This window comes from Octodon degus, unplaced genomic scaffold (genome assembly GCF_000260255.1).
Source record: "Octodon degus isolate 3935 unplaced genomic scaffold, OctDeg1.0 scaffold00092, whole genome shotgun sequence".
NCBI lineage: Eukaryota > Metazoa > Chordata > Mammalia > Rodentia > Octodontidae > Octodon > Octodon degus.
In genome coordinates this window covers 4,652,915-4,664,653 of record NW_004524668.1, presented here as the reverse complement: position 1 = coordinate 4,664,653, position 11,739 = coordinate 4,652,915, and the positions used below count along the sequence as shown (strand labels likewise).

General features: G+C 36.9%; 2 protein-coding genes and 1 pseudogene across 8 annotated transcripts in view; 2 read left to right on the top strand and 1 right to left on the bottom strand.

The window, feature by feature from the left end:
- Eif4g3 (eukaryotic translation initiation factor 4 gamma 3) overlaps positions 1-11,739 on the bottom strand; it is a 400,120-nt gene that overhangs the window by 271,796 nt on the left and 116,585 nt on the right. The window lies entirely within an intron of this gene.
- On the top strand, positions 9,304-9,980 carry LOC101592706 (spindle and kinetochore-associated protein 2-like). The gene is made up of 3 exons (XM_012516104.2): positions 9,304-9,423; positions 9,532-9,726; positions 9,832-9,980. The coding sequence occupies exons 1-3, from the start codon at positions 9,304-9,306 to the stop codon at positions 9,898-9,900; spliced, it is 384 nt and encodes a 127-aa protein (XP_012371558.2). The 3' UTR covers positions 9,901-9,980.
- LOC101593095 lies at positions 10,401-10,681 on the top strand (annotated as a pseudogene).

Sequence of the window (11,739 nt, the reverse complement as noted above, 5' to 3'; positions counted from 1 at the left end):
TAATGTCCCCTTTTACCAGGCATTTTGCCTTGAGACAGTGGGAAGGGAGAGGACATTCAAAAAAAAAAAAAAAAAAAAAGCTTCATGAAAATTAGAGAGGGTCTCTACATGTATGGCTTAAAATATCACAGGGTAAAAGTATTACAGTGAGGTTGAGGAAGAGACAAATGTAGAAGTTTTAGGTACCTATTAGATATGAAAGTAACAAGTAGTCTGATGAACCTATGAATCTAACATATGCAGAAAAGTCAGTTTCAGTCAGTATAAAGGATAATGGCTCAGAAAGTACTGACACCATTCTTAAAAGTCTACATTCAGATTAAGTAAAGAAACCACTTCCCTCAAATTTAATATGCTTCATCCAAAGGCCACCAGGTTCCCAGGGATTACCTTTCTCCTTCAATGGGAAGTGACAATTTAAAGTATTTTACAGGTAAAACCTGTGGGTGCAGGTCAAAGGTCAAAAAGCGAAAAATAAAAAAAAATTTAAAAAAAAAGATTTAGAAACAAAACTATTCTGTTTCATTTGAGACTGTTATTGTCACCTGCCCTTCAAACTGTGTGTTATAAAAATTAAATTAGCTGTTAACAGATCAAGAACAATGACCTACCTATACAGAGAAGAAAACAAAGGAAGGAAACAAAGCATTGCAAGAAAATTCAAACACTATTAAAATAAAAAGTCAGTAGATAAGAATAAGAAAGTGACAGAAGAAAATGTATTACTTAGATTAATTAGAGATAAAGATAATGCCAGAGGAACTAAAAGCAAAACTGCCTGCTTCTTCACAGCAGGACTGAAGTCTAAGAAGACAAGGGATTGTTTCTTTTCATTAGAAATTCTTCTAATTTGCTTTTATAAAACCATGTGTTCCATTGTTCACATCATTTTCATTGTACAAATTTCACTGTACATCACATTATTTCCATTTTCATTGGAAAAATGCTAATAAGTTGTTTATAAATCATAAATATCAGGAAATACAGTGTACATCTGTAATCCCAGACTATTTGGGAGGCTGAGGCAGAAGACTGAAAGTCTGAATCCGCCCTGGATAATTTAGCAAGACCTTGTCTCAAAATAAACTTTTTAAAAGCTGGAGAGGTAGCTCAGTGGTAGAGTATTTGCCTAGCATGCATGAAACACTGGGTCCAATCTTCAGTACTGTGGCAGGGGCAAAAGGGGGCTATCATAAATAAACTACCAAGTAACAAAAACCTACTGACAAGGATGTTCACGACAATACTGTTTATAAAATCAAGAATACAGAAATAACCCAAATGTCTATCAAGCTAGTCAGATAAATTATATATAAAAGGAACACTATCACTCATTATAAAGATCCAGTTGGAATGTACTTTCCTTCCAGTATAGTCAGAAACCATATACTGTACAGTCCTCTATTTAATCCCAGAGTCAGGCTGGGGAGATGGCTCAGTAGAATAAGCGTTTCCCTGGCAAGCGCAAGGGCCTGAGTTCAGTCCCCGGTTCCGCCCAAAAAGAAAAAAAAAAAAAATCCCGGAGTCATGGTCCACCAATATAATGAACAATTCTATAATGACATAAAATATGGTAAGACAGAGATCTGCCACATAAGCAGTATTTTAAGTATGAATTGTGCTAATACACGTGTATATTTTGGATGTCTAAAAAACTACATGTGAAAACTTTCTCTAACAATAGGGATTTCTATGAAAAGACAAATGGTGATTTTCATTGCTTGAAGATTTTTAGAATTTTTTCTTACTTGATAGTATTTAACCAGAAAAACATGTAAAAAGCTATGAGTTAGCTGTCCAAACATCATATCTGTTAGCAGTATTAAAAAAAAAAAAAAAAAAAAAAAAACTATTGGAAAACAAGTAATTATGCTTTACAAGTATCTATTTAGAAAAATGTAACACTAGACATTGAGCCCAAGGTCTTCACAATGAGCTAAATCCCCAGCATTTTTAATTTTTTAGAGGGGAGACATAGTCTCTCAGCCACCAAGTTGCCCAGGCTGGGCTCATACTTCTAATCCTCCTAGCTTAGCTTCCTAGGAATGCTGGGATTTTAGGCATGGGCCACCACCTCCAATTAAGAAAACTTTACGGTATAATTTTAGGTGAAATAGTGCACCGACTCCTTTTTTGGGGGGGAGGACAAGGGATTGAACTCAGGCCCTTGCACTTGTCAGGCAAGCACTTATTGTACTGAGCCATCTCCCTAGCCCCTTGCATTGAGTTTTTAAAAGTGCACACAGCAAAGCTGGGGATTTAGCTTAGTGGTGCAGCAATTGCCTCGCAAACATGAGGTCAAGTTTGATTCCCCACATACCAAAAAAAAAAAAAAAAAAAAAAAAAATTGAGAAACTAAAAAAATAAAGTTGTATTAGGGCTGGCCAAATACCTCAGTGGATTAAAGTACTGCAAACATACCAAAAAAAAAAAAAAAAAGCACAGAGCAAAATACCTTTCATTTATTGTTTTGACAGCATGTCTAAATACATGACATGAACAGTGTTAGCATCATGTTTTTCTCATCAAAATAAAAACTCAGTGATTTGGGTTTTTTTCTACCAGGCACATTAATTTTACAGTGAACAAAATCTGCTGTTTAGAATTTGATACTGAGGTTTCCACAGTGGTTCATCAAATCCTACTTAAGCCAATCATGGAGCTGACAAAGACAATGCTCTTGTAAATATCTGTGGTCCTACAGCATAGGCAAGCAGCATTCTGAATGTCATTCGTCATCTGTGTGCGCCCTTGTAGTCCTTATGGACAGGAGAGGACTCAAGGAATAGTTACAACAGCAGCTGCAAACAAGTGGCCACTGAGAGGTTTAAGTACAAATACTATACTATGGTACAAATTTAACCATATCTATTACATAGCTATTTGGAGGTAAAATTTATTAGCATATTCACTCATGAACACTTCAAGTGGCTGGGAAAGGAGGGGGATCTTATGACACAGAGAAGAGCTTAGTCAAGTAATCAGATTTTTATTTCTTTCATTTTATTTCATAGCAGCCTAGAGAATTAACTTAAGATTCTAAGGACCTTTCTTAGTTTGGGAGCAAAACTCTGATAATGTATGTATAGCTTTATTGAAAGAAATACAGAATTAAAAAGAGAAATGCAGAACAGTAAGGATTATCAATTCTACTAAGTCAGACTATAGGTAACAATGAAACAACAACACTGTACGTGAGCATATGAAATTAACTTATTTTTCAAAGAACTACTTTGTAAGCCATCTGTTGTCCCAAGCAGTCAAAAGAGCAACATTTGACAACTGACTCTCTGATGGGTGGCAGCTTCTAACACAGACAATACATTGTCTTTTAGATGTTCTAAAGCCCATTGTCAAAGGACTTAGCTTTCTACCATAGACAAGTTTACAGAAGAATTGGGAAATCAATGTTATATATTTCATGACTGTAATACTATTCATCACTTCCCATGTTTACAATTTAATTTCTCTCAAGCTTAATTTTTTCTTTTCTTCATTTAACCATTAATAAACTACTTATGTAACTGATCCACAGAAAGTGAACTGTTCTTAGTGGCCAGGGAGACAGCTCAGTAGAATAAGCGCTTGCCTGGCAAGCACAAGGGCCTGAGTTCAATCCCTGGTTCCTCAAAACAAAAAAAAATTATTTAAAAAGTAAAAGAAAGCGAACTGTTAATTTCAAGGTATTAATAGAACTTTGAACTAACTGTTCAATTATAAATAAGTACAAACTCAATTTATTATCAAACTTACAATATTAAATTGCTATAGCATACGGCCAAGTCACCTTAAGACTTGTGATATATTTTCTCATTCTAATGCTGGATGACATCTCATCACTTTGCAAATAAAAACTTTAAAATAATGAGCAAACTTGAAACATACAAAATGATTCTAGGTATCCTATGAGCACATACAGCATCAATTAAAAAACAATGGATTTGGAATTCAAACCTAGCTTTGAATTCTGCCTCTACTACACAGAAAATGTCTAAGCAGATTACTTAGTTTCTTCACTATAAAGGTGAAAAATAAAGTTAAATACAAATTAAATGAGATGTTCATGTGGTGGTACAAGCCTATAATTCCAGCACTCAGGAGGCTGAGGCAAGAAGACTACTTCATGTTTAAGATCAGCCTGAGCTATACATTGAGTTCAAGGTCAGCCTGAACTAAATTGTGGGACCATGTCTGAAAAAAAAAAGGAGGCATTATATTTAATTTCTTACAAATGTGTAAACAGGGACCAGGGACATGGCTCAGTACACTAAGCACTTCCCTGGCAAGCGCATAGGCCTGAGTTCAATGTCCAGTTACACACACACACACACACACACACACACACACACACAGTGTAAACTGCTGGTTTAAAATTCTAATATTAAGCACAAAAGCAGTGCAAAAAAAACAAGCATATCTTCCTCAAAAAAAAAAATTGGGGTGAGTATCTTTAACACTGTACAACAAATGCTACTTTTTTCACCATTATTAGTATCAACTTTTATGCAAAAATACACTTAGGAGATTCACAATGTCTATAAAGCTTTTAGCTGGTTTTTACATTTGCTACCATGCACTTAGCTATGACTTGCAGCTACTACTTGGTGGGTTTCGTATCTTATCTAATACTGTGATATTTTAAAGTTTTCTAGTTCCCTAGTATTCCTTCACAAACACAGGAACTTGCAAACCTGCTCATCCTTAGAAATTCAAGCCAAATCTCACTTCCCATGAGATAAATTTGTTGACTTGCTTCTCCCTGAAAGGCTTTCACTCTACTGCTCCACCTTGAAAGAATGGGAAGATAGTCTCTACCTCCCTCACCAGCATCAATCTCAAAATGTTTTTTGGTTTTGTTGTTGTTGTTGTTTTTGAGACAGGGTCTAGCTATGTTTGTTCAGTCTAGCTTTGAACTCACTATGTAGCCCAGACTGACCTGAAACTTGCAGTGATCCTCCTACCTCAGCCACCAGAATGCTATGATGCAGGCATGGGCCATCACACTGAGCTCAATCTCACTGTACTTCTATTTTAAACTACAGAACACATTCGTATTTCTCACTGGGTTATGAGCAACTAAGGATAAGAAATGTATCCTTAGTGCTATGCACAATACCTTGTAAGTAGACATTCCAAAAAATGAAGAGTTCATCTTTGGGGATGGAGAATCTTAAGAGAAAAGCGCATGATCTTTGTATGGTTCAGACACAATATCTACTTTATCTCTTTGGTTTTTTTGGGGGGGGACCAGAAATCGAACACAGGGCCTTGGATTTGGCAGACAGGTGCTATATCACTGAGCTATATCCCTGGCCCAAGTAATTTTTTTTTTATTTTTTTAATTTTTATTTATTTTTATTTATTTATTTATTTTAGGTACCAGGGATTGAACTCTGGACCTTGCACTTGCCAGGCAGGCATTTATGTTGCTAAGCTATATTCCCAGCCTCCCTATCTGCTTTGTCTAAATTAAAGGACTTTGCTTCCTAACAAACTGTTACTAATTAGTTACCATTTGGTTGTGGTTTTGTTCATTTCCAGGGGAAGATTAAACAACCTGTATCCTCCAATTCTTTTAGCTATTCTCCAATTTATGTCATGTTTCCAGCAAAAAACGTTGACAGGAAGAAAAACTTGCCTACTAGTATTTTTTTCACAGAACCTAATCCAATATATAATAAAACAAAACAAAACAAAACTGGCCCAAACACCAGCCTAGGTCTGTCTGTATGTGAACTGTGTGTGTGTGTGTGTGTGTGTGTGTGTGTAATTTACTAGTCTCTACTGAAAAATAATTTGCACTCCTGATAACCCATTTTCAGACAACACTAATGAAACACTATAGAAAGTTTCCAACCCAATGAAGTTACCAGTTACCAATAATCTTTAATTATAATTGTCTATAAACATCTTTAATATAAAAAACTTTCAATTGGCTTTTCAAAGTTTTTCTGCTTGAGCAAGTTTCAAATAAATATTTCACACATGCTTGTAATTAAATTTTTTTGGATTTTTAAAGATTCCGACACATGCTTACTGAATGAACAAAATTATAAATTTAAACAATGTAACATGAAAGATTTTTGGAATTTGTTAATAGTTAAATTACTGTTTTATTAAACGTTCTATATTTTATAGGAATTATGGAATCACAGAAAGAGTTCACATGTACAAAGAATGAAATTCATAATCCTTCACAATCTCTTACCTATGGGAGTCCCTTGACAAACAGGTTTAAAAGTAGAAGAAGAAATTGCCTATCAAAGATTATAGTCAAAAATGACCTCTAGGGGCCGGGGAGATGGCTCAGTGGAATAAGCAATTCCCTGGCAAGCACAAGGGTCTGAGTTCAATCCCCGGTTCCGGAAAAAAAAAAAAAAAAAAAAAAATGACCTCCATTCATGTCATCAACTTCATGACAATAATAAATCCATACCTTGACATAATTCTGTTCTTTCATTTATTTTTTCTTAAAATAATTGTAACCCCAAGCTGGACATGAGGATTCAGTCCTATAATACACAAACTGTACTAAGGAGGCAGAAGCAGGAGGATCACTTAGAGGTCTACATAGTGAGTTCAAGCCTAGCTTGTATTACAAAATGAGACCCTGTCTTAAAAAATGAACAGTCAAATAAAAAATAATTTCAATTCCATTTACCACAAAAATTATAAAGACAATCTAATTTCTTATGAATTATTTTAGTTTAAAGAGGCTCGTATCAGTTGTTTTGAACAATGACAGATGTACATTTTTTGGACAGATGTATTTTTTAATGACTCAAAGGAATATTCTATAACTTTAATATATTTTCAAAGTTCTTTAACATTAAGATTTACTATTTCTACTGTTTTTTATCTAAGAAATGCAGAAGCCATTTATAGTTAGCATTTACTAACAAAGTATCCCATTATATCTTCAAGGTTAATCATCTTTTTGAACAAAAATCAAGTAAATACATATTAAATAAGATTTTAATTAGGATCTGATTTAACATTTAATGATCAAATCCACATCAAATATCAACAACAAGAAATCCTAACTTTCATAAATGTCATTAGTCAGTAGATGTCAAGGTGGGAAGAAAAACAGAACCAAAATTTTTTATGACCAGAATATAACTGAGTTCCACAAACAAATGCTTTGGAAAGATTACTTCAAGGATCTATGCATGGTAGCACTTGCTTACCAGTGCAAGGCACTGGGTTCAATCATCTCAGCACAAGATAGGCTAAGCGGAGAAGAATGGAAGGACACGGGTAGGAAAGCAAAACACCTAGAGACATGGGGAAGACAGTTCCAAAACTAAGAAGTAACTTCAAAATTGGAAACACGGAGGCCAGATAGATAGCTCAGCAGATTAAAGCACCTGCTTTGGCAGAGCGCAATGGCCAGGGTTCGATCCCCAGCCTGAGGTGCCAGCTTGGCCCCGGGGACACGCTGAGCCGGTGATGGAGACTGGGCGCAGCACCTATAATCCCAGCACCTGGGGAGGCTAAATACGGGAGAATCACTACAAGTTTGATCTGTGTAGTGAGACCCTGCAGACTCTGTACTAAAATAAAAAAATTTAAAAAAGGAAGCACGAGCACAGGTCTGATCTCAGCCCTGGAGGGGACAGATAAGAGAACAGTGCATCCCATTCCAGCCAGAGTAGGACCCTGACTTAAAAACCAGAACAAAACAAAATCCAAAGATGGAAAGACAGGAACAATCTTTTTTTTCTTTTTCTTTCTTGTAATGACACTTAGAACCACATCGAGGCCACAAGCACGTGAGGCAAGTGTTCCACAAAGAGCTATAACCACTTGCAGGCTAAAATCTTAGGAAGGCATATGCTATTTAATACACCATAGAATTCAGATTGTGTCCCTAGTGTGAGAAGCGGAAAGAGTAAAGTGAGTTCCAAAATGTACACTAGATATGGTAAAATGGAAAAAAACTGTTCAAAAGGAAAGAAAAATTGGATGGGGGAAAGGAGAAAAGATGGAAGAAAAAAGCAAAACACTAAACACACACACACACACACACACACACACGATAGTTAAGATAGCTACACTACTGTTTTCTCTTAGCTCACTGAAAAGAAAGGCTTGGGCTAATATTGTTTGGACAATACCTGTATTTTGTCCTTTGAGCAACTAAAGATAACAATATGCAACATATTAACCAGTGTTACACTCCTACTGTCTTATTTTGAAATTTTTTTCTCTTTAAAATAAAAACATGGGCCAGGGAGATGGCTCAGTGGAATAAGTTCTTTCCTGGCAAGCGCAAGGGCCCAAGTTCAATCCCCACTTCCGCAAACAAATAAATAAATAAATAAATAAATAAATAAAATAAAAAAACATTCATATAACATGCTAACCCATTTAATCCAGGATACCCTAGCTGTTCCACAGAAGGTTCCATATAATGACTGAATCTACTAAAAAATCTATAAAACTTGGCACTTGAAAAACACTTAGAGCTATTTCCAAAACGCTACTTTCCTCTGTAAAAGATAGAGAAGGAAAAAAAAGATCTAAAAATGAGGTGACAAACTCTGAAACTACAGCCAGACGTAGTGGCACATGCCTCTAATCTCAGTACTTGGGAGGCTGAGCCAGGATGATCACCATGCAAATTTGAGACCAGCCTGGGATACACAGTGAGTTCAAGGCCAGACTATTGTACAGTCAAACTTTGTCTGAAAAATAAAAAACAACAACAAAGATAAAGAAAAAAGAAAGAAAATCTTTATAACATGTACATCATGTAAAAAACTGTAATTTTTATAAAAGTTTGGAACTATTAAATAATAAAACAATGTGTCTAACGTGGCAGTGACTGAATTAAAAGAAATATAACAAATTTCAGTATTTAACCCATGGATAATTATAAGTCTTACCATTCTTTCAAATTTTTTGCAATGATAATTATTAAGATTTCACTTTTTCATTTTAATAAAGTTCCAAAGATTACTTTGCATAAACAGTAAGACTTTAAAGGCCATGCTAACTAGCCCAACCCCCAACAGGAAAGAGACCCTATCCCACATTCTAACCCCCAACAGAAAAAGATCCTGTCCCATATGTAATCCCATTGGTTGACCACAGTTTTGTCCCACCTCCTGCCCACCTAAGCGAGTTCCCATTCCCGCTACCTTAGCCTTACATGATTTTACACTATAAAAGTCCCTGGAAGAGATAGCTTCTCGGGGAACTACCCGCTTGGGCCTCCCTCCTGTCCCTCTCTTGGACAGGAGCTTTCTTTCTCTCAATAAATATATTCTGGGGTCTGAGGAATGTCAACTATTCAACATGGAGGCGGAGGTTGATAAGCAAGAACTGATGTTCCAGAAAGCTGACTCTGATCTGGATTATATTCAGTACAGGATGGAATATGAAATCAAGTCTAATCATCATGATTCAGCAGGAGAGGTCTCCCTATGCAGGTTCAAACTGGCCTTGAGTCCACTTTGTAGCCTAGGCTAGCCACAAATTTGCAACAGTTCTCTTGCCTCATCCTCCTGAATTCTGGGATTACAGAAAAATCCAGTAACGCTCATAAAGGAATTATCAGCCATAAAGTCTCGATACCAAACTTTGTATGCACGTTTTAAACCTGTTGCTATTGAACAGAAAGAGATTAAGAGGTGCATTTATACTACTTTGAATAAAACTATGACCATGATAGAAGAACTACGAAAGCAAACAGATGTGGAAACAAGGTCTTGCTATATAGTTCAGGCTGGCTACAGATTTATGGAATCCTCCTGCCTCAGCCTCCTGAATGCTAGGATTACAGATAAGAATGATCACAACTGGCGCTACTACTTTTAAAATGAGCTGTTACCACTGACTGAAGAAGAAAAAACTGCAACAGAACAGTTAAAATCTCACATGCCACACTTATGAAGAAATGGAATTGCAAAAGAGAACTCTGTTGAAGAAGAGATTAATTCCAGAGAAATATAAAAAGATGTCTTGTTAATAGTTCTTGAGGACAGGTGGGGAGGTTCAAGGGGGAAGAGAAGGAGGAGGCTTGGTGTGAGTGACCAGGAGTGATGCCTTTCATAAGAGAAGAATTAGGAAGGGCAGATATTATATTAATAAAATTCAGCCAAAGAGTGGAGTGGAAATAAAAGAATATATATATTCTTTTTTTGGTAATTTTAATTAAGGAAGTCCCTTAATACTAATTCTGTACCTGTTTTCTTTTTGTATTATTGGGATAATAGATGTTCTGGCTTATCATAAAAGAATGTACATTTTAGTCTGTCATTGAGTGAACGAATGTGCATTGGGAATTAAAGTGTACTATAAGCAAAAATTAAATAAATAAATTCTGCTCGTAAAAAAAAATAAAAAATAAAGGCCATGCTAGTCAAATAAAAATCACAAGTGCTGGTCTCTTGCTGCAGCAACGCGAGTGGGAGCACCAGGAGCTCGGGCTCGGAGCAAAACACTTCGGATTGTTTTAAGAAAATGGCAGACAAACCAGACATGGGGGAAATCGCCAGCTTCGATAAGGCCAAGCTGAAGAAGACAGAGACGCAGAAGAACACCCTGCCGACCAAAGAGACCATTGAGCAGGAAAAGCGGAGTGAGATTTCCTAAGAGCCCGGACAATTCCCCGCCCTCGTCATCTCCGAGACCCCCCCCCCCCTCATGATGTGGAGGAAGAGCCACTTGCAAGACAGCCACGCGCCACAAGCTGCACGTGAACCCGGGCATTCCACGCCGATGCCACCGGCCCGTGGGTCTCTGAGGGGACCACCCCCAATCGGACTGCCAAATTCTCCAGTTTGCCCTGGGATGTTTTGTTTTTTTGGTTTTTTCTTTTTTTTTGCAGAACCGGGGACTGAACTCAGGCCCTTGCACTTGCCAGGGAAGCACTTATTCCACTGAGCCATCTCCCCGGCCCCTGCCCTGGGATGTTATAGAAAATTATTTGTATGTTAAATGAAAATAAAACACATCTCGTGGCAAAAAAATAAATAAATAAATCACTAGTGCTTTATCCAGCATCATATTATACCTATTCAGACTTATTTTCCAAGGGACATAAAACAATGTTTGTTTCCCATCCTACTTACAATCCATGGTAGAAAGGAGACTGCAACAGGCTCAACCAGTAGTAAATGGACTTATCACACTTAGCCTTCCTCCCTAATGACTTTTAGAAATGAATAGCAGTATCTCTATTTCATGACCAAGAAAGGAAACTAAAGCACAAAAAGAATAAGTAACTGACCCGCAACACTACTGTGTATAAGCACCACAATCTCAATCCATTGGTCTGATTTCAGAGCCCATTTTTTGTTCCTAGCATTCAGCTTCCCGTGTATTCTGTAAACTGTAATTCAATCTACTAATATAACAAATATCAAATATTTTCATACTTTAAATTCTATCAAGGGGCCGGGCAAATAGCTCTGCGGCATAAATGCCTGCTTGGCAAGCACAAGGTCCCAAGTTTGATCCCCGGTACTGCAAAAAATAAGTAAATTCTATCATATCTTTCCATACCAGAAACGCTTCAATGGCTCCTTCTGTGTATCGCATGTGTCCACGGACGGTGTAGTAACGTTCTCCATTCCTAAGAGGTCTGAGTGTTATAGGTCAACTCTGCATAGGAACCAGATCAGCCAGACAGAAATTTGAATACAGCCTTTTATTTACTGAGCTCAGGTCTGTCAGCCACTTATCTCGCAGGAGAAGGCTGATCAGTCCCGAACATAGGTAGCAAGGGGG

Bases quoted from the DNA above. Each gene is read 5' to 3' on its own strand.
- LOC101592706 (XM_012516104.2), top strand. From the start codon at position 9,304: ATGGAGGCGGAGGTTGATAAGCAAGAACTGATGTTCCAGAAAGCTGAC. The intron at 9,424-9,531 runs GTCTCCCTATGC...CTGGGATTACAG, and splicing joins ATCATGATTCAGCAGGAGAG to AAAAATCCAGTAACGCTCAT. The intron at 9,727-9,831 runs GTTCAGGCTGGC...TTTTAAAATGAG, and splicing joins AAACAAGGTCTTGCTATATA to CTGTTACCACTGACTGAAGA.